We start from the raw sequence: 23860 nt of genomic DNA on the forward strand, positions 1-23860 counted from the left end.
ACTCGATGGCTTTTTTGATGGCATGAAATAAAATAATTTTTTACTTGACTATTCCTATACAAAAAAGAAAAATATTTCCAGTGCTGAATAGAGTATTGAAAACCCTTTTAAATACTGTATCACACGCTACCCCTTTTCATTTAAAATTGTATCAGGGGTAACTACTACCTCTAGGGAGTTCAAGATACATTTGAATACTGTCATTGGGAAAATGTATTTTCGTATATAAAAATTGAGCTGTTTCAGGATTTTCCATTTGTATTCATAATATTGTATAAAATGAATTTATCCGTTACTTTAGGACCTCACTGTATATGTAAAATGTTAATTTAATAAGAAATGTAAATTTAATTTATAAGAAAATAGGCACAATATAAAATATATCGAGACATCAATGGCAATGATTATAACCATTCTGATGGAAACTATACAATCCAGTCAGTCACAATATATGACCCCAGTCATTTTAACAACCACCCAGCAAATCCAGCTTGACACTAACACAGTCTTATGACGAACAGGCCCCTCCTATGTCTTCGGACATGAAGTTAATGATACACTCCACATTCATAATTATCTTTAACGTCTTCCCTGATAAAATGTTTGATGTTGCATGACAAACTATAAAGAGGTAGCTCACAAAATATTTGGTCAAGCACTTTAAACGTCATTCTACCAGACTTCCACTCAAAACTTCAGTTAGAAGCTACCCTTCATAATACATATACCAAAGAAAGTCGGAAACTGAGAAAAGTTCAAGAAATCTGAAAAGGAACATTTTTTATGGTATACACTGAACTTAAATTTTTATATCAATTACACCTAATGGCGTATTTGATACGATTACTCGTAATCTAGTTCAAATAACAGCGATACAGGTTAAATCAATAACAAATAATAATCAATGAATTTGACTTACCTGCATTTTCTAAATCCGCTGATGACTTTGTTGGTGTACTGGTTTCCTGGGGAAAACTTTTTGATAGATTTTCAATACTGCTAAAAATTTCACCTAACGTTCGAATTAATGGAGAATAACTATTATTGCCCTCGCATTCGTCGATTATGTCGTATAAAGCTTGTTCTGTCAAATGTGTCGGTACGGGGGCTAAAAAATAATATTAATTTATATTAAAAAATGCTGGTCATATATTTTAGTGTTTTTTATTTGCTTAAAAAGTCTTCAAATGTTTATACCTGCATTACCTTGTACATTTTATGTCAAATATTATCTTATATAGTACTGCAACATTGAGGCACTACAATAATACTCTATTGTTGCATATATGGTTTTACTAAAATAGTTTTTCCTTCCGTTATCGTCCCCTAAGTAATTTCATGAATCTTTATTGATTCGACAGTTGCACAGATCGCTATAGTATGTCCTTATAAATTAATTTGTATTGCACTTAGATTTATTTGCCTCTTTAATTTTGAGTAATTCCACTTCGTTAATACTAATGGAATTGTTTGATGTCAGTTTTGTAAATCATGTTTTTTAGTTTCTTTTTTTTTCTACTTTGCATTTACTTTTTAAGTTATGACTGGCTGAATGGCAAATGCCTATGCCAAAAAAAATGCAGTATTATTCTTTTCTACTGCACTATTGCACCGTTGTTAAAATTGGAGTGTAGAATTCCCAATTATGGTTCTGCATTGTTTGAATGTAACATTAAGGGCCGGTTGTTCGAACGCTAATCAAAACTTGATTGTAATCAAATATTTAATTAAAATCAAATACCTCACATTTTGAGGTTATGTTGAAGGATTTATTTTATTCAATTTATTATTTTGCGTTTTAATTTAAAATAAACCATAATTAAACTCTTTCTGATGTTAATTTCATTTTTTTATTTACAAATCAATAATAATAATAAGCAATTATTAATAATTTTGATAGCTGCTGTGACATATTTGATTGTAATTAAATATTTGATTACAATCAAGTTTTGATTAGCGTTCGAACAATCGGCCCTATATGTACGCGAGTGGCACTAATGAACAAATATATCATAATACCACAGTAATTCTTGAAATCGTGAAATGTTAGTATACATACATAACCGATGTTTTTATTACAACAGACCCTGGACGACCTTGTAAGACCCAAAAACAATGTAAGTTGATCAGCAGAGTGGTATTGTACTAATTCACGTCGAAAAACATAAGACAATTATTATCAATTAAAATCCGAGTAGATGTTCTGAGTATTAACACTTTTAAAACGTCAGAATTATACGGTGCTGTCAATAAATTTTACGTTTCCATACTAAATGGTTGCCATATCCCAAAACTTTAAAGGATTAAATGATTTCAACATTATTATTATTATTGATGTCTTTAACCCGCGATACTGACTATGCAAGAAAAAAATTAAAAAAATTTTAGTTTTCCTCATAACTTTTTTCAGAAAATCGGCAACAGCGCACTTTCATTAATGCTTTTTCCACCATATGCCACTTGTGTGAAATTCACTTGTTTCATTCTGACTGTGTGCGATAGGCTGAAAGAAGCCAGCGTTAAATTTAATCTAACGTGGTTTAATTTTAACGTGGTAAAATATTGTGGTTTTTTCTTGTTTTATCGAACAGCAATTATTACGATGGTGGGAAGAGTTTGATATTGAACCAGAAATTGAACAGATGTCAGGTTCAGAGGTGTTTCAGGGGAAACTGTGGAAATGAGTGAAGTTGAAGCTTAAAGTGAAACTGAAGAAACGAGTTGAAACGAGTTCAAATTTTTCCGCCATGTGATGTAAGTTTTACCGACCAATTTACCGACAGTTCTGGGAAAAGACCAACAAACTGTGTGGTTACGATATAGAATTTCACTGTGGAAAGGCAAGAGTTATCGTCAAAATATTATTACAAAATTGCCTGGTGTCAAAAACGTTGCCAAAAACTGCACAACTGTGCTAGGATGTTGGAAACTCTTTTTTCCGCATGAACAGCTTGAGAAAGCGTGACGGACCTATCAAAAATACCGTAACTGTCCACCTACAGATTTAACAGAAATCAGTGCTTTCATAAGATTACTGTATCTCGCCGGTGTGTAAAAGGCTCAGCATTTGAATACCGAAGAAGGAAGAAGTATGGTATACTGATGAAACTGCACCTGCTTTTTTTCTGCTACTATGTCGAAAATGTGCTTTCATACACTTGGCCATTACAAGTGGAGAATACGCAACTATTGATGAAATGCTTGAAGATTTTCGTGGTAGGTGTTTTAGGCAATACATAACCAATAAGCCCGAAAAATACATGATGCAGATATCGAAACTTACGCTGGGAAGCCCAAATGGAAAAGAAGTTAGAAACCGAGGAAAAACATCACGAGAAAAAAGAAAGGAAGCAATTGCTCTCTAAAAAAGCTCCAAGAGAAAATTAACAAAAAGTACTTGAGCTATTGCACTATTATCATCCAGTGACACTGACACTGATTCATTTGTGTCTGATTCCTCAGATGCTGAATCATTCACAGATTTTGAGTTTGGTCGTTATCAGGATTTGCCTGAGATTAATTCTTGTGTGCTGGTGAAATTTCGTGATAAAAAATTAGTTTTTTATGTAGCGAAAATTATTGAAGTAAAAGACAATGACTTTAAAGTCACATTTTTGTGTCATAGTGCTAAAAGTAAAAGCACATTTTTGTTTTCCGCTGTTGAGGACATATTGCATGTTAACAAAAGTGGTGTTAGATGGATGCTGCCACCAAGTCTTAATTGCGGAGGTACAAAAACAGAAGTCCTTTATTTCTTTTGCCGTCAAGTTCGATAATATAGACATTCGTTGAGAATTTTGATTTAACTCGTTTTGTTGAAGTTTATGTACATAGGTCATTTGATATTTTGAAATATATAACGAATGTTTTAAAGAACTTTAATTGTTTTGGATTTGTCTCAAGATGTACTACTACTTGAGCCAGGTTGAGACAAAAAAGTGTTTTTAAAAATAATGAATAAAAAAACTAGTTTGTGACTACAAAAGGCTGCTATTTTTATTTGATTATAAATAAATTTATTTTGAATTTGAACTAAAAAAATCGACAATAAACAGCTTATATCATCAAAAATATGAAAAATGTCTCAACGTGGACCACATTCCCCTACGGTCGAAGCGTAAATTTGTGCTTTGCGCATGCACGAGTCATAGCCGTTTAGACAATCCACTATCTCTACATAAAAATTAGTCTCCCATTTTATTTTGAAATTTTTTTAAAGCAATTTTCAGCTTGGAAATCAAAACGTTAAAAGAAAATAAAAAATGTAATTTTTATTACAATTTATTGTGGTTTATTCCCATCTATAAAAATATTCAATAAATAATATTTTATTAAAAGCATGTCATTTAATTTACAATAAGAACATGGTCGACGCAATTTTAAAAAATTACTTCTATCTTCATACGTACCACTATTTGATTTGAGACTATCTTTACTGTTTGAATAATTACTCTGTGATTCAATATCATTTGTGGGTAAATTTGATTTAAAATTGACATCGTTTGATGTTTCACTTTTGTTAATTATTATATTCTCTTTTTTTCGAGCTATTTTGTTGGGGTGTCTCTCACATAGCCTTGCGTCTTGTGAAAATAACTGAATGGCCTGAGCTGCTGCTTGATCTGGAGTCAGCGGGTTCATCTAAAAAAAACATTATTAAAAAATATAATATCAACAGGTAATACTAGGTAAATGTTACAGTAAAGACTATTTTATGAAAAATAGAACGAGATAAAAAAACCGAGGGTTCACATAACTTGCATATGTAAAGGGAATGACATAATACAGGTGGTCTAAATTTACAAAGATATAAAATCGATTTTTCTAAAAAAAAGGACAGACGCTTGGAGTGGAGGGGTTGTATTATAGTGGTAGCACCTTTTATTGGAACGTCCACATCGAACGTCATAGACGGGAGATGGTTCTTGAAAACCGGTCCTCATCAAACACTTAACTATTGTAGAAACCACAGTTAGAATGCAGTATTGGTCTTACGGCGTGCAGCGATGCCGCTCATGTCTACACAGTAGTAGGTGTGTGGTAGTTTGGCGATACGCTGAGAAATCAGGACCGTCCGCGTTTCTTTTCAAAAATCTTTACTCATTAATTTAACTGAGTTAAATAAGAGAATAAACAAAAAAAAAACAAATTAAATAATACAGTGGTACCTCGACATACGAGTCTAATTCGCTCCGTAATCTTGCCCGTACGTCAAAGCAATTTTCCACATTGAAATTAGCTGAAATGTCATTAATCCGTTCCAGTCCCCAAAAAACACGTTAGTTGTTTTTGTTACGTGTTTTTAAATAAGAAAAATGTATTTAAAAGAAGAAACATTTATTTATAAGTAACAAAAAATACATACATATTCTGTAAAAACATAAGAAAAAGTGAAGTGCTTACGGAAGCGCTTAATTTTCGTCAGTGGTCTTCGCTTTTTTCGTCACACTTTGGTCATTTTCATCTGCAGATCGTTTAAAAAAACTGTCCAAGGAGGTTTGTTTCTTCAAGATCTCCTTTATATCTCTTGTAGAGACAACGTCTTCCAATTCTGGCTCCTCTTTAAAACTAATTTTTCGTTGAACCACCGTATGCTGCTGCAAATGTAGTTCGTCTAACTCCTCCGTTGTTAGCTCCTGAGACTGTTCCTCGACAAGTTTGTTCACATCTCTTTCATCGACCTCCAGACCCATGAATTTTATAAGAGAAACAATCTCATCTACCACCGACACTTCGGGTTCCAGTCCTTCGCAGGCCCTTTCATCTACAGACTCAGGTCACAGCTTCTTCCATTCAGAGGTTAATGTCCTTGTTGTAACACCTAGCCAGGCCTGCTCAATAATTCTTAGGCATATTAAAGTTAAAGTGGTCCTTCCAGAACTCTCGAAGGGTAAGGTTTGTGTTCTCTATCACCTCAAAGCAGCGCCAAAAAATGTGCTTAGTATACAACTACTTAAAATTAAAAATCACTTGCTGATCCATGGGCTGCAAGATAGGAGTGGTGTTGGCTGTTAGGTAGAGAATCTTTATAAACTCTTGAAGTAAATCATCTTCGAGATTTGGTGGGTGAGAAGGGGTATTATCGAGGACAAGAAGGATTTGCATGGGTAGGTTGTTTTGCTGTAGATATCTTTTAACAGAAGGGGCAAACACCAGGTTTATTTACTCCACAAAGAATTTCCTGGTGACCCACGCCTTTGGATTCGCCCTCCACAAAACTAGCAGTTTTTCTTTTAAAATCTTATGTGACTTAAGGGTTCTGTGATTTTCTGAATGGTACACTAGAAGATGTTTGATTTTATAGTCGTTCCACAATGTTTTCGGAAAATCTAATTTGCGGGAATGGTATGACGCGTTATCCAAAACGACAACGTTTTCTTTGTCTTTCGACAAGTTTGGAATTAACGTTTTCTCATACCATTCTTCATATAGATCCCCATCCATTTCGTCGTGGTAATCAGCGATTCCCTTCTTGGTCAAGTAAGTTAATTCGGCCACGTTAATCCAATACGCATTATGTGGTTTAAGCTCAAAAACCACATCAAATGTGGTTTTTGAAAAAGCTGGTAGGTCCTTATAATCCTCCACTCTGTTCATTATGCTGTCGACGGTTGGTGGTATGTTAAAAAAAAATCATGGACAATTTTCTTTATTCGAGGTTTCACTCCCTCATCATAAGTATTCTCACGTGAACTGGAGTGGAAACAGTTTTTCTTACTTTTTTTGTACCGGTTTCAGTTCGTGTTGCTGGGTCTCTTCGCGGATGTTATAAATTTTGCGAACACTCACACCGCACATTTTCGAAACTTTTTCCACAATAATAGTCAAGCTGTCACCATGTTTCACCAAGTTCAATACATTTAACACCACACGTTTTACTTGCACACTAGAGTCAAATCCTGTTTGAAATTCACGATAGATACTGGCAACCGCTCCATGATGTAGGTACTTTCATCCGCTTGCGAAAATGAAATAGAACTGAGCTTTCAAAGTTTTTGGTCTAATGGCCAGTATCCAAATCGACAAAGAGTTTGCTTTGCGTGGACAATGGGGATTAAAACTGATTCGCTTCTCCTAATGACTTTATAATGATCTTTATTTTCCAAGGATGTGTTTACAATGATGAGCTGATAAGTGGCAGGGCGCTCGTTTGTCCTGGGATGGAGATTAAATCAAATTAAACAACAAATGATCAACGACAAAAGAATGCAAACGACAAAATAAAACCACTGCATTAAAAGCTCATTGAGGAAAATCACCATGGAATTCACGATTCAATTGCAAGACATTACTAAACATCGAAAGCGGTGGCCATGATACGGCAGAAGAGGGGAAACATCTAGTGGAGAAATCATGGAATGTCAAAAGTGTATTTGGGACTGGAAAACTTGACAACACAATTCAAGAAATGAAAATATGTAGATCTATTGGTAATCAGCGAATTGAGATGACTAGGGATACCGGCAAGATTCGAGACTTCGATAATCTCGTGTAGTACCGTCTCGAATTCAAGACGAGATCGAGACGAAGACTTTAGTATTAAGTTTCAAGACGAGGCAAAATGTTGGACTCGAGATTCTCGAAAACCACGAATCTCGAAAATTTTAGAAATTGTTTTATTCTTTTGTAAAGTATTTATAAACTGATAGACATTATGAAAATGATAGAAGGTAACAAAATTTTAATTTCAAATTAAAAGGATTTCTTTTAATTTAAAAATTATTTTGCAAAAACTCTAAGTTACAATGCAATAAAGGTTTGACCGTTTTTTAAATTTTCAAGTTTTAAATATGAAATGTAATTGCCTTTGTTATACACAGAGATTACATTAAACTATACAATACTTATATAATACTGATATAATGCTTATATAATACTATATAATAACAATAAAATTAAATCAAGTGATACATGAATCATATTATTCAAACACTTTATTTGAATTTAAACATAGTAAAGATCTCGCCGATTCTTCGCAGAATCTATTTCTACGTTTTGTTAATAGTGAAAAATGTAAGTTCGTGCGTTATAATTCAAGGAGAAAACTCTACGTTCTTTGCTATTAATAATGGTATAAGAAAGGGACACCCGCTGGCGTGCCTTCCCTTTAATATTGCTTCGGAAAAGCAGTCATGTAGATAAATATTAGATTGAATGAAACCATATATATGTTGGTTGCTAAAAACCCTCAAAATGTTTAACAGAGAATCAAAATTAACAACTATAGTTTTGAGCAAGTCAAAGAATTCACGTATCTTCGATCGCTAATAAACATAACAAACACGACAAGCGACGAATTAGAATTTAGAAAAAAAATCTAAAACGTGTAGTAAAGCTCAACATTTTCAAGACCTTGATAAAACCGGTTTTGATATATAGGGCTTAACATGGACTTTATCCCAAAACGACAAGAGACTACTTGGTATCTTTGAGAGAAAAATTCTTTGAAAGATTTTTGGGGCCGTAAATGAAAAGATATAACTTTGAATTATACCAGCTATACACAGATCCAGATATCGTGAAATTTATTAAAGTGCAGAGACTAGGATGGACTGGACACATTGCTAGGATGTCAGATAATGAGTAGACGAATAGATTGACATTCTCAAAGGATGTAGATAGGTAGGTAGAAGATGGATTGATGATGTAGAAGACCACTTTCAGATGCACAAAGGATTGTCAAGCCAATTATGTTGACGATAATTAACTTGGTTAGGACACACATAATTATACTTTGATAAAGCTAGACATTTTTGATTCTGTTTATCAGTAAAGAAAAAGTTAATACACACAATCTTTTATACAATGTGTAAAAGCCAAATGGAATAAATTCATTATTTAGGTTACTGTACATATTTATAAAAAATCCCGAAACACGTCAAATTTAAATTATAACTTGAAATTCTTTAACGTGAAAATGCAACCCCTACCTTCAACCCCCTTAGAATGACAGGTACAACCCCCAACTTTTAAAATAGGAAGTATAGGCTTGTGATATATCGTTTGAAAGGTCTTTTCATTCTCCATTCAAAAATGTTGTCGCTTTCAAGTTTACTAAGATTAATTAAAATAAAATAAATTAAAATCATGTGGTTACCGAAGTTCGCTAAAATATACTCAAAACTTATTTCCCGTTTAGGTCTTGATAATGAGAAAGTGAACAAAAACCATAGCAATGTGGTTTTTAGATGGTAACCATTAAAAAACTTTAAAGAATTTCCGTGGCAACGTTATTTTAATACGCATTAGTAAATTGTTGTATTTAAGTTGTCAGTATTTTAATTTAAGTAAAAAGTTCATTCAATTCAATTCTGAAAAAAGGTTAGATTAACGGAAATGCATAAAATAACAGTTTTACAAATGATTGGTTACGGAGATAACACCCGAACACAACAGGAAGTAACTCGCCTATTTCATGAGAAATTTCCTAATTTACCGCCTATATCCCAAGGAACAATAAGTAAAATAGAGAAGCAGTTTCGCGAGTTTGGTCATGTAAGGTAGATAAAAAAAGCAGCTGCCAATGCACTGAGTGATGAACTCAAATTAGATGTGTTGCTTGAGTTTCAGGAAAATCCACATACATCGAGTAGACAGGAATCCACTACATTCAATGCTAGCCATACATCGATAGTAAATATATTAAAAGAAAATAATAAACGTTATGTTTTCTGATGAGTGTACTTTTTCACATAACGGTCATGCTATTCGGCAAAATTGCCGCTACTGGGCCACGGAAAAATCTCACTGGATGAGAGAAGAACACACTCAATACCCTCAAAAGGTTAATGTTTGGGAAGGGATTGTAGGAAACAATATCATTGGTCCCTTTTTCATTGAAGGCAACTTGAATGGCAACAATTATTTGGCACTACTTCAAAATGATGTCATTCTAACGTTGGCAAATTTATATCCTGATCCAGGAAACCCTCAAGTTCCAGCGAATACGATATGGTTTCAGCAGGATGGAGCACCACCACATTACCAACTTAATGTCCGGCAGTACCTCGATACAATATTTCCCAATCGGTGGATAGGGAGGCGAGGATCGATTGAATGGCCAGCGCGATCACCTGATCTTACATTATTAGATTTCTTTTTATGGGGATATGTGAAGAGCCATGTGTACAAAACTAAACCTTCTGATTTAAATGACTTAAAAGAACGAATAACGCTTGCGATTAGGTCGATCACGCCTGTTATGTTAAATAATGTTAGAAGACAGTTTTATTTGCGATTAGGATGTTGCCAAGACGTTCGCGGTGAACATTTTGAACATCTACTTCATTAACATTCATAGTTCTTTTTCGTGTTCTACATTTTATTACGTTTGGCATTACATTTTAGTTTTTGATTGTATTGTAGCGAATTTCGGTAACAACATGATTTTAATTTATTTTATCTTAATTAATCTTAATAAACTTGAAAGCGACAACATTTTTGAATGGAGAATGAAAAGACCTTTCAAACGATATATCACAAGCCTATACTTCCTATTTTAAAAATTGGGGGTTGTACCTGTCATTCTAAGGGGGTTGAAGGTAGGGGTTGCATTTTCACGTTAAAGAATGTCAAGTTATAATTTAAATTTGACGTGTTTCGGGATTTTTTATAAATATGTACAGTAACCTAAATAATGAATTTATTCCATTTGGCTTTTACACACTGTATAAAAAGTAATTCCTGTTTGTCTCCCTTATCAATTTTTTTGTAATTTCTTGCAATTATTACTACAAATATATTATTAGAAACAACAGAATTATAAAGTTTGATTTTTTAATTATTGTACCACCTTATTGTTATAACTTGGGGTGTTCTACACCCTGTCAGCTGTCTGTAATTAAATTTACATGTAAATTTAAAAAGTTAATTAATAAAAAGTTCAATACCTTTGCTTTTCCAAAATATAATAATCATAACATCTTAGTACCAGATATATAATAAATAAACAACCAATTGAAAGCTATATAAACAGTCTGTGGAGAAAACCAATTAATTTTATTTAGGTGCGCAGGCTAAAAATACAGTTTTATCAAGGCAGCAACAGCAAGGTTAACATACCAAAACAAAGAATTTGGCACAATTTTACTATTAGATCGAGCATTTTGATTTTTCAACAAAATAAGATATTTAATATTTCTGTATAATAAATAAAATAAAATAATAAAATAAAAGTAATACATTTCTGTATAAAAGAGGTTAATTAAATTTGTTGACAACTCATTTTAAAGATATTTAGAATTTACTTTAAAAAACTTAATAAGTAGTTGTTCCCTATATAATAACTATTATAGTACTTATTTTATATAGATATGTATGTATGTAGATTATGTTATTTTGCAGGAAGTATCTCCTAAATTTTAGAAGGAAGGGATATAATATTCATACAGGAGTATTAATTCTAATCATAATATTTAGTTTGCTTGTCATTAATTATCACTTTCTCATTACGATCATAGGCGTCGCCACACCGGGTGCCGTGGAACTCACACTAACTTTAGAGGAGCCCAAAAATTTGGATCGTTCACTTCTAGAAACAACTAATCTTTGAACATTTTAAGTAATATTAAATAGACCTTCAAATCCAAAAGGAAAAAGAGGCTGAACTGAAAGCCAGAGAGAACCAGCGACAAAAAATTTATATTATATGAAGCAACTAATTGATATAATTACAGTTCTGGTAAAAGATGGAAAAGCTCTTCTTAGTCATGACAAAAGGGAAGAAAGCAATGGAAAAGAATTGTTTCTCAACTTCTTAAAAAATATACCTTACATTTAAGCAACATTACCAACACCAGAGGTGACGACGAAGAAGAGGTAAAGGAAGCATTAAGGAAATTAAAAAATAGAAAACCAACAGGAGAGGACAGAATACCGAACGAACTCCTAAAGTACGGAGGACTAGATCTGACCAAACAACTATTAAAACTAATCCAAAAAATAATAGAACAAAACAGAATTCTTCAAGAATGGAGATCAAGCATTCTAATACCTCTCTTTAAAAAAGGGAGACAAATCGGACCTGGAAAAGTACAAAGGAATTCATTTATTAAACACAACACTAAAATTAACAATCAAAGTGATAACAAATAAACTGAATGAAATTATAACACTAGCAGAAGAACAACAAGGTTTTAGGTAGGGAAGATCATGCACCGACGCTATATTTATAATGAGGCATGTGCAAGAGAAATCATTAGAATACAAAAAACCGGCATATCTATGTTTCGTGGACCTTAAGAAGGCATTTCACTGGGTCAAGTTAAAAGACGTTATCCACTTACTGTACGCAAGAGAAATACCTCTAGGAATAATCAAAACGATCGAAAATATCTACCAAAACAATACAATAAAAGTAAAAGCAGAAAAGAACTAACCTACCCTATTGAAGCTGACAATGGGATAAGACAGGGAGATCTCCCGAGTCCTCTATTGTTCAACCTGATTATGGATGAAATAATAAAACTAAAGGTTAGTAGTAGTAAAATAATCTGCTATGCAGACGACGCAATACTAACCTCTCAAAGTGAAGATGATTTACAATGTGTGCTGCACCAATTTAATGTAACCCATGATAACCTATGGCCCGGCGACGTGGTGGACAAAGACGCAGCAAGTGGGAGCAATAAGGCTGCTAGGTAATACACAAAGGCTAGCATGTCTGTGTATTACGGGGGCCATAAAAACAACTCCTACTGCATCGTTGGAAGTCCTGCTGAATCTCTCACCACTTCATATCTTTATACAGGGAGAAGCCAGATCAGTGATGCACAGATTAATCCATAATCAGCGACATATAAGCCAGATGCATGGTGCTGACAACAGAAAGCTAATCGAGGAGCTAAAAGCCGATATTGTAATGGGGCAACCTATCGATGTAACAGCTAAGAGATATAGCTTTAACATTAAGTTCATAATTAATATACCAGACAGGGAAGACTGGAATAAAGCTGTACCCATACAAGCTGCTGCTACCTGGTACACGGATGGTTCTAAACCATCGGAGGGTGTGGGACCCGGCATAGTAGGGACAAATTAAGGGATACATTTCCCGATAAGTCTATCTAAGGATGTGACAGTTTTCCAGGCGGAAATAACGGCAATCCATCACTACGTGGAAGAAATAGAAAGGGAGGAAAGAACGTTCTGTTCAGTTGCCATCTTCACAGATAGTCAGGCAGCGTTTAAAGCACTCAATTCTGTAGAGATCAATTCTAAGCTAGTATGCGATTGTGTGTGTGCCCTAAATAAACTAGGAGACCGTAGCAAGGTTACGGTAGCCAAGGTACCGGGGCACGAGGGTCATAAGGGCAATGAAAAAGCAGATGAAATGGCCAAACAAGGCTCATCAGTGCCATTCATTGGACCGAAACCCTTCTGCGGCGTTGCAAAGTCAGTAACAAGAACGGCTACAAGGAAGTGGGTAGCTCACAAATCTCTGGAATGGTGGAGGAATTCACCAGGACAAAGACAGGCGAAACAGTTCATTACAGAACATTCGCCAAAATTTCCGGCAGACCTAATAAGTGAAGACAGAAAAACAGTCAAAGCCATAGTAGGTCTTCTAACAGAGCACTTTAAGCTTGAAGCTGATGGGATTATCAGATGATGACCTGTGCAGATTCTGTCACCTCGAAGAAGAAACAGCAGAGCACATTTTATGTCAGTGTGACAGTCTTGCAAATGTGCGGTTCTTTGCATTAGGAGAAAAAAATCCACCGGCAAATAGCTACATGGAAGGTACAGTCTCGAAGCTATTAGACTTTATAAAAAGGGTCAGGCTAGAGAATGTTATCTAGGACTAGAGAACCACAATAGATCTGAAAAGGTCGCAGTGGAATAGGCAAAAACGCCACCTCTCTAAATCTAACTAACTATAACCGCCAGAAAATTTAAAATGTTAATTTCCCCAAAAAGGACAAAATGCATGGTTACAACAGCAAATTTATAAGATGTAAATTGGAGCTGAAACAAGACCTAACACAGAGAGGACAAAAAGGATGTTAAAAACAGCAGGGATAAAAACACTTAGAAAAATTGATGGTAAGACACTATGGAACGGAGCTAGAAGTACAGATATACGACGTAGATGCAAGGTGGAGAACATCAAGAACTGGGAAAGAAATAGAAGAGTAGAATGGAACGATCATATAAGCCGAATGACAACAAATAGAGTAGTAAAGATGGCAAGAGACGGTTCCCCAATAGGAAGACGATCAGTGGAAGACCACGAAAACAATGGAACGACAACTTACTGGAGGCACGTTGAAAACAGACAGAGTCAAGTCTATATAGAAAGAAGAAGAAGACATTTAAGGCATGCTTAACAACAATGGCCCGGAAAAAACTGCACTTATCTAAGCAACTACATTCAAAATGATATTTCCCTCAAAAATGTAATTCTAAGGGATATTCCGAAGGAAGTGAGAGGTCAGTCACTTTCTGTGATTGGAGACGAGACTTCTGATGTCATTCCCACTGTCTACATTGCTATTGTTTTTAGATATATTTCTAAAGATAGTATGTTTCCAGTTGAAAGACTAGTAGTATTGAAACGTTTAAATTTAACTGATAGAGAAACCGTTTTTGAAACTATAAATTCTATTTTGCATGATATGAATGTTTCGTGGGAGGATGTTGAAGCTATATGCTTTGACGGAGGTTTAGCGATGTCAGGAAACTTTACTAGTGTACAGAAAAGATGTAAAGAGAAAAATATTAAAATTCTGTATGTTCATTGCTATGCTCATTGCCTTAATTTAGTATTGGTAGCCGCTTGAAAATACAAAGATTTTAGATTTTCTTGGTATAATACAATTGGTTTATTCTTATATTGAAGGCAGTCCAAAAAGGCACGAAGTTTTTGAAGATTGTGAAAATCACAAATAATAAATTAAAATCTTTATCTCAAAACACGTTAAGCTTTTCGTGCTGAGGCCGTTACTGCGGTCAAATATCAGCTTGAAGCTAATTATAGAAGCCATTGAAGAGACAATTGATGAAAAAGTTAGAGATAAAGGTTAAGGGATAGTCTTCTTCTTCTAATGGCGCTACAACCCTTTGTGGGTCTTGGCCTGCTTAACAACGATCTTCCATTCTGCTCTTTCGGACACTTTCCTTCGCCACTGCCTGATGTTCATGGTTTTAAGATTGTCCAATTTTCTGAGGTTTTCAGAGGTTTCCATCTCTGGATTACTTTTACAGCCCGATATCTGCGCTCTGCATTAATTCATCCAGCTCACAGTTCTTTTATTGAAATATCGCTACAATGGGTTGGTCCAAATATTTTCCGCACAAATATTCTCAATTGATTTTCATCAGTGGTTGAAAGGGTCCACGTTTCACATTCATATGTGACCACTGGTCTAATTACTGTTTTGTAAATTCTAAACTTAGTCTCACGATTCAGTAACTTACTTTTCATTAAGTCTTTGTACGCATAAAAGCACTTCTTACAGATAATAAGTGCTTGTATTTCTTGACTGGCGTTGTTGCCCTCATTTATTATTGAGCCTAGGTGGGAAAAGGTGGCGTCATATTCGTAGGTATGGTTGTCTACCTGCAGATTCTCATGTGGATTCGACTTTGCGCACTCCATATATCTTGTTTTTATTTCATTTATATTTAGATCAAATGCAGCGGCTTCCCGTTTAAAATCTATGGCTTTTCACGTAATATCCTTCTATTGCAGCTTATTAACACAAAATTATCAGCATATGCGCATATTTGAGAGGTTCTTGTACTAATACAGCCGTTCATATCTAGTTTTCTGATAATAGCTTCCAAAGTTGGATTAAAAAGTGTTGTTAATAAGGCATCACCTTGCCTGACTCTATTTTCAATATCAAATACCTCTGTCATATCTCGATCTATTCTCACCGTGGCTTTTGAATCCTCCAAAGACATTTGTATAACAGAAAGACGGTCTTAGATTTAATTTCAATGCAGGGCATCTGCCATCCGCTTATACGTATTTCAACCTCATTAGTTATCATCAGAGCGTCATATGCAGAGGCCATTAGTTTGGCCAAGTAGGAAATCTTAGGATTTCTAATGTCATTTGTATAAATTTAACTACCTTTTTCGCTATTTCTAACATGGTAAAGGGATAATACATTAAATTGAATCCTTTCATTTTTGTTATGTGTTTGGAGATAAGTTAAGTTAGCAAATCACTTCAATCACCAGACATAGATATTTATGAAGCTATAGAGGAAGTTTCAAACTTAGCACTTGCTTTGGAGGAATTAAGGTATTAACCATCTATATTCAAAGGCACTTGTAATAAGCTTAAAATTGACAATCCCACTTTGGAAATCATACAGTTTCTACTAGATTAGATAATAATGCCGAAATGTATTTACAGTCATGATAAAAAAATAAGTGAAACTCTGCATTTTAACTGTATTTTATCCAATTGTAGACCGAATGATTCAGTCATTAAATGATAAATTTGACCAAGAATAAAAAAAATTATTTATTCAGTAGGTTCATATCATCTAGTTTAAATATAGATGAGCTAGAAAATCAAGATTTAAAATACACCTCACAAAAATTTTATTTGAATTCTTCAGAATTAGAATAAGATCACACAAATTATGACTGAAAGTTATACAACATACATATAAAAAGCACTACTAAAAGAAGGGTTGTACTTTCCTGGTTGTAAATAAACTTTACAACCAGGAAAAATAATTAAAAAAATAAGTGGATGATTTCAGGTATCTTAACATTAATGGAAATATAGAGAAATTTTAATTAAAATACAAAGAACTACAAAGAAAATAAGAGTAAAGGTAAAGGATATAAAAGAAAAGTGGTTAACAGATCTTCTTCTCCTCTTCTTCTTCTTTAGTCTGTTTGTATCCAGTCCTGAACAAAGGCCTCCCCATGAGTTCTCAACTCTTCTCTGTTTTGTATTATTTGATGTGAGTTTCTTCCCAATTTTGCTTTGATGTCGTCTCTTCACTGTTTTTGGTCTTCCACTACAACGACTGTGTTCCCGCGGCCTTCAAGGTATAATGTTCCTCGTCCATCTCTCGTTATTCTCCATTTCATTAGCGTAATTCTTTCAATTGCATCTTGCACCTTTGTCCTGTTTCGCATGCCCTCTTTTCGTATATGTTCTCTCAGAGAAACTCTTAACATAGCTCGTCTGATAGCCCTCTGTGTTGTTCGTAATCTATTGGCTGTTAACTCTATAAGTGTCACAGTCTAGATTCCATAGGTCAAGGTGAAGGAAATTTAAGAACAACTCGATCTGATATGAAGGATTATTAAGAGAAAGAAATATTATCAAAGCATTATGCAAAAGCATTATCAAAAGAAAAATAAGAGAGATAAAAGAAGCCTATTATTCAGAAAAAGTAAGCAAACAGAAGACATGCAAAACAAATATAACAACTTCAATTTGCATAAAAAAGTCAAACCATTAGCTGGAGAAATAAAACAAAATAAGAGAATATTAATAATCAAACAGTTAGAAATAGAAAGAAACATGTAAATAGAACGAGAATGATGCTGATGAGAGAAATACACAGAGGAATTATTCCATGACCAGCTACAAAATTCCTCTATGAACAATCATAGTGGAGATGCAGTCTCCAAGATTACTAAAACAGATGTTATTGGTATAAAATTAAGTTATTGATATAGATATCTTGGTCCAGACCAAATACATTGGTCTGGACCAGCAAATATAACATTTACATGCTTATCAAAGAAGGCGAATTCAAAATAATGCTACCAATTAGTCTTGTAACACCCCCTGAAAACTCTGCTTGGAATTATACATGCCAGAATACACTACAAAATAAAACTAGACAGACATTGGTGATTTCCACATGAAGGAAAATGTTGTTGAAATATTTTGTGACACAGATTGAACTGTTTGTTCCAACAATAATGGCGGATTCCCATTTGAACAAGATATGCAATGTTCAAGAAGTATTTTATGAAGTACATATTAAACTAAAAATGAGTTAAATAAAATCAAACAAGTTTAAATTTATTGGAGATTATGCATACAAAATTCAAATTTGACGACTTAATGTTGCAATTTAATTCAAAAAAAAATTGCTGGAACATCTGACAACCTTGGTGATTCAATCCAATTGCTTAAGAAACTTAAGAGTTTTTTAGCAAAGGATATATTCACCTTTAAGGTTATATGAATCATACAAGAAAAATTCGTTATAGATGCTTAGTAAGCTTAGTGTATGACTTTCAACCAACTTGATTCCAGTATATGCTCCTAGAGCTGACACACCCAAAGAAATTATTGAGACATTTTATAATGAATAACAACCTGACTCGTATTTTCAAAAGAATTAGGAGAAACGAAGTAGTACTAATAAGTTGCAATTTCAATAGCAAAGTTTGCAAAGGACGAACTTTCTGTAAAAGTTGGCTAGGTGAACATAATGATCAAAGAGACTGTTTAATTGAGTTTGCAACTGAAGACCAGCTTGTAATATTTTCCTCCAAGGCAATCATTTGTGGCTATCTGTTTGGAAGAAGAAGATCTAATTATATTTAGTTGATATGGAGCAGTGAAAGTAAATTTTGAGTACATGGTGCTTGGAAAATAGGACAAGAGGAAGGAGAGTTTGTTATACTTTTACCTCATCTATTGGATGGCGAGACTAAATGATTTCAATACTTCAGAATTCCAATGTATATGTTCAATGAGTTGCAACTTTTATTGAAAGAAAAATTTTCGAGCTACGAACAAAACTTTATTGAAGGTAAGATACTATTATTATTATTTTGGAACTGTATTAAATAATATACTTATTAGTTTAGACTTTATACTTATAATATTCTGCTTTTGAAACATTTTTTTAACATTTTTATTTTGTAAGTTCGTCGATATAAAATTCTTTACATTTGAATTAACTAATTTTAAAAATTTAAGTAAATAAAAAGCAAAAAGTAATTTATTATCATGGTATTGTAATCTCAGTTTTAAGAAAATAATACTGAACAAAAGAAAACACCAAATGACTAGTAATCCCCAGAGAGAATACAAATAGTCTGCATTGTAGGTGTATCATCAGAGACAACAACAGAGAAGGGTGGGATTAGGATTGTTCATGTGACTGACAGATGTGGCCTGCAGCATTCATAAGACACAGTAGATTCCCCTAACATACAGCTGTTCAGCTAGATGACATTATCAGATCGGACAACTGCATGAAAGGTGTGTCCACCCCTTAAAGATGACAACTGGTATGAGGGGTCACTAGATCATCATTAATGTAATTGAAAAACAAATATCCAATCAAATTACTACCACTAAGTGGGAAATATTATTAAATTTCATACTAACAACAAAATGAAGCTACCAACTGGCTTGATAATTTACAACATCGGCACATAATTAAAAAATAAATATCCAATGAAATTATTATCATTTGACTGAAGACACTCAATGGAACTTGGAAAATGGAACTGAAATAATTTAAGAAAACTACTACAAATGCAAAGGAAGCTTGTGATGAAGCTTTCAATAATTTAGTTAAGAATATATATGTAAATAATACCACTACTAGTGAATAAGGGATAGTTTTATATGTTTTATATTTTTGACTCTACATAAACATTACAAAGGTTGGCAGGATGATAGAATATTACCCAAACATTTACATATAATCACTCCTAGAATATTATTCGAATACAAACACTTAAATCGATAGTTAATTTGGTTGAATTAATAGTTCGAAGGTGCCTTACTGACCTTGTCAACAGAACTATTTTTCCTGTGAAACTTATTTAAGAAATGATTAATATAGGTGATAACTTACTTCCCCACTAGAAGCGCAGTAGCGATTGTCACAATGAGGATTTCCACAGCCATCAGTAAGTTGGTAGAAGTATCTCTCAATAAGTTTCTTTGCAGCAGCTCGTTTCATAACTTCGTCCTTATTGTCAGTAGAAGTTTTTTCGTTGTTTAAGTTACTCGACGATGCTTCTGGGTTATTCCTAAAATTATTTTCAAAAATTATTCACGTAACCATTTAAATTCACCCCCTAAAACCCCAAACAAAGAAAGGAAATATTGTGATGACATTCAAGATTGACATAACAAACATAACCTAAATGCACCAACAGTTAATCAATATTTTTAGAAAGATCCTGCAACAAAACACCTTTAAGCTGATCTGTTAATAATATTATTACCTGGAAGCTTCGTCTGGGTCAGTTATTTTATCTGAAGAGTTCATAGAATTCGTTTCTGTGTTTGGTTAAACTAAAAAATAAAATATGTACCAAAAACATTCACAAAAGATCATTCAAGCGGTATTGTAAGCATTGGTTAAAATGTAATAAAGTAGCTTCACTATTTTATTGCTTTCTTGATGTTTTTATTCCTGACTATAAGGTTTTTTTAAAAATATTTTATGGTGTGTAATGTTGATTTTTTAATTCTACCTATTACGTTGGCAACACACCACTGAAAGGTATGAAGTGACAGATCTAGTTATTTTTGAATTAACAAGCAGCGGTAATTTTAAATTGTATACCTAAATCAAATCACAGACTTTGTTGTTTACTATTACATTTTCAGGTACAAGTATTAAAATCTTTTGATTCTATTAAAAAAAATAGTCATTTATAATCCCATTAAGTATTGGGCATAGTGAATATTCTTCTTATGATCGCCTCTCGATCGTATTCATTAATTCATTATACATTCAATTTGCTGCGCGATGGTATATTTTTGCCATCTATTAGTCGTCTATAATTAATTTAACTAACATGCGCTTTTCGGTTCACTTAACCCAGATAGCTCTTTTTCGTATCTATATATTCTTGCGAATTGAGAGCTATTTTCTTTCATATGCCATGTCCTTATTATTCAGAATAGTTATTATTCTTAAGAAGAGATGGACTATGGAGATTACTACTTTAATATCTAGATTAAGGTATGCTCTTACTCAACTCCATAAAGACCAACTTCACCTCCGCGCTAGTGTGCTGCGGAAATAGAGCTAGGTCTCGGATGGAGACCCAGGTATCTAAACATTTATGTTGACAAACGAAGAGGATGGGAATTGCAAGAACATCCCCTTCAAAAGACGGTCGACAGCACTTGTCAAACCCTATCCTAAACCTATTTACACAAAAGATGCTTCAAAACTGTAATACTCTTATTCAATGACCAAAGTATAAAACATTTTAAATCAGGATCTAAAGGTTACAGCACTGTAGATCATATACAAGTAGAGGAAAGGCACCAAATTTGAGACATTTTTTTTTGAAAAACAAATATAAAACAGAATATTCAAAAGTTTTTAAAACATTTATTTCAAAAACTTAAATTTAATGTTTCTAGAACACAACAAAAAAAAAATAAAGCGAATAAAACATATATTTTTAATTTTTAAAAAACACATTTAATTTTTTTTGCGACATTTAATGTTAAAAATATGCGGTGCCCTAATTTGGGATAGCCAGGTATCTAAACTTGAAACAGGTACCTTAATTTGAGATACTATTCAAAAAAAGCCCTTTCCTTCGAGAAAAGGCAAATAAATGTGCTGGACTTTATTTCTCCACAGTCTTCATCTGCCCACCTGCCACATTTGTAACACTTTGCCCATCGTTCGCCATATCTATCGTCGGAAAATTTGCCGGTGCAAAATAAACATTCCGCGTCGTTTTCTCCACTTTCGTTGGACGATGAATCAGCTAATGGAAAGTCTTCACTGCTATCTGAGCTTGAACTCGAAGAAACTTTCCGCTTCCTTCTTGATGTTTTGCATTTTGATGTAGAAGGTTGACCTACGCCTTCATCTGTTAATTCTTCTTCGGGCGTTGCTGTTTTTTTTTTTTTTGATCTAACACCTTTTGTTGAACTGTTTTTTTCTGGAGCAAATACGTTTGCAAAGTTTAGCTGGGGTACTAGTTTTTTTGCTTTTTTTTTGCAAACTTTGCTCTAATTCTTCTTTGTAGGGTGTTAGAGTAATTACTGAAGCCTTTCCTGATCTGGCATGTGGTTTTTTAGTGGTATTCAGGGCCGCCGCTAAGGTATTCGCCGCCCGAGTGCAACTTAATATTTGCCGCCCCCCTTCCAACACTTTAGACATACATACTATTAAAGAAATGTGCAGAAGATGCATAATATAACAATAATAATTTATAAATAGATAAATACTTACTTGAACATATAGGCTAATCTCCATGATCCAACGTCCATATATTATCCTAATGTATATCCTAATATCCCATCCTAATATCCTAATTTAAACGTCCTTTATCCTAATTTAATTACCATGATCCTACGTCCAGAATATGTATATCCTAATATCCTAATTTAAACGTCCATTTAATTAAAATAAACCGTGAATAGAAACATAAACACATAAAAAACTAAAACCTAAAATCTCTCCCATCGCGTGTCCGACAATGTTTTTAATGTCAATTTTGGAAGGTGCTTTAATAAAATGTTTTATCTAATATTGGAAGAAGAAAAAAATACATATAGTTCCTGTACAGTGTTAAAAAAATCCGCTGACTCAAAACTTATTTTTACTGCATCATTCACCACCAGATTTAAACTATGCGCAGAACAGGGAATAAAAAATGCTCGAGGATATTTTTCTCAGATTTTCTTCTGCAATCCAATGTGCTTACCATACATATTGGCTCCATTATCGTAACCCTGTCCGCGCAAATTATTAATATTTATATTTAATTCATTCAGTTTATTTTCTATAAATTCAAACAAACCTTGTCCAGTTACGTCAGTTACAGGAGAAAAGCCCAAGAAGTATTCAAATATCTGAACTGGTGTTGAAGTTGAAACACATCTTACTACAATTATTATTTGTTCTACGTGCGTTATATCTGGGGTACAATCTAATATGATAGAAAAATATTTAGATTCTCGAATTTGTTTTAGGATAACGTTCTGAACAGAGTTTGCCAGTAAAACAATTAATTCATTTTGATGTTTTGATGTAAAGTAAATTTTATTCATTTTACGAAAATGACAATTAAAATTTTGGTGAGAGTGTTTTTGACAGTCTAGATTTTGGCGAAAGCGATTTTCAATTTTAGAAATGCCCCATCACCGACTAATATCTAATATATTACTGGTTAGTCTAGTCGTAATAGATTTGACCTCTAAAAATCAGATCTTCTTCTTCAAGTGCCATCTCCGCGGCGGAGGTCGGCAATCATCATAGCTATTCGGACTTTTGAGACGGCTGCTCTGAAAAGTTCTTTTAATGTACATCCGTACCACACTCTCAGGTTGCGCAACCATGACATTCTACGCCTCCCTATGCTTCTCTTTCCTTGGACCTTTCTCTGCATAATCAGTTGGAGCAATGTGTATTTCTCTCCACGTGTAATATGTCCGAGATATTCTAATTTTCTTGTTTTTATTGTATTTAAAATTTCCATTTCTTTGTTCATCCTTCCCAGAACCTCTTTGTTTGTGACGTGTTCTGTCCATGATATTTTCAGAATTCTTCTGTACACCCACAGCTCGAATGATTCCAGTTTTTTCATTTATGCTCCTATTCAAGGTCAAAGATTCCATTCCATAAAATAAAGTCGAAAAAACATAGCACCTCGCCAACCTAACTCTTAGTTCCAGTTTTAAATCCCTGGTACATAGCACTCTTCTCATTTTGTTGAAATTTGCTCTAGCCTTTTCTATTCTTATTTTGATCTCCTGATTGTAATCATTTCATCATTTGTGAAGTTAATCATTGTTCCCAGGTATGCATATTATGTGTCCTCTTGTTCGTCGTTGGTTCCGTTTATTAGAAGATTCTCGTTATTTCTTTTAGTTTTCGATATTCACATAAATTTCGTCTTCTTAACGTTCATTGTTAGACCCTGTTCT

The 23860-nt window shown here is 33.7% G+C and overlaps 1 protein-coding gene across 1 annotated transcript in view; it reads right to left on the minus strand.

Annotated features, from left to right (window-relative positions):
• The window catches only part of Ube3a (ubiquitin protein ligase E3A), a 51707-nt gene extending 31251 nt beyond the window's left edge, over window positions 1–20456 (minus strand). Inside the window, exons 1-4 of the mRNA XM_072534553.1 lie at window positions 20182–20456; window positions 19806–19983; window positions 4410–4641; window positions 920–1108 (exon numbers count right to left, since the gene is read on the minus strand). Of these exons, the coding sequence (XP_072390654.1) occupies window positions 920–1108; window positions 4410–4641; window positions 19806–19983; window positions 20182–20225 (643 nt within the window). The 5' untranslated portion in view covers window positions 20226–20456. The remainder of the gene's footprint in view (window positions 1–919; window positions 1109–4409; window positions 4642–19805; window positions 19984–20181) is intronic.
• Between the last annotated feature and the right edge of the window lie 3404 nt (window positions 20457–23860).

This window comes from Diabrotica undecimpunctata, chromosome 6, assembly GCF_040954645.1.
Source record: "Diabrotica undecimpunctata isolate CICGRU chromosome 6, icDiaUnde3, whole genome shotgun sequence".
NCBI lineage: Eukaryota > Metazoa > Arthropoda > Insecta > Coleoptera > Chrysomelidae > Diabrotica > Diabrotica undecimpunctata.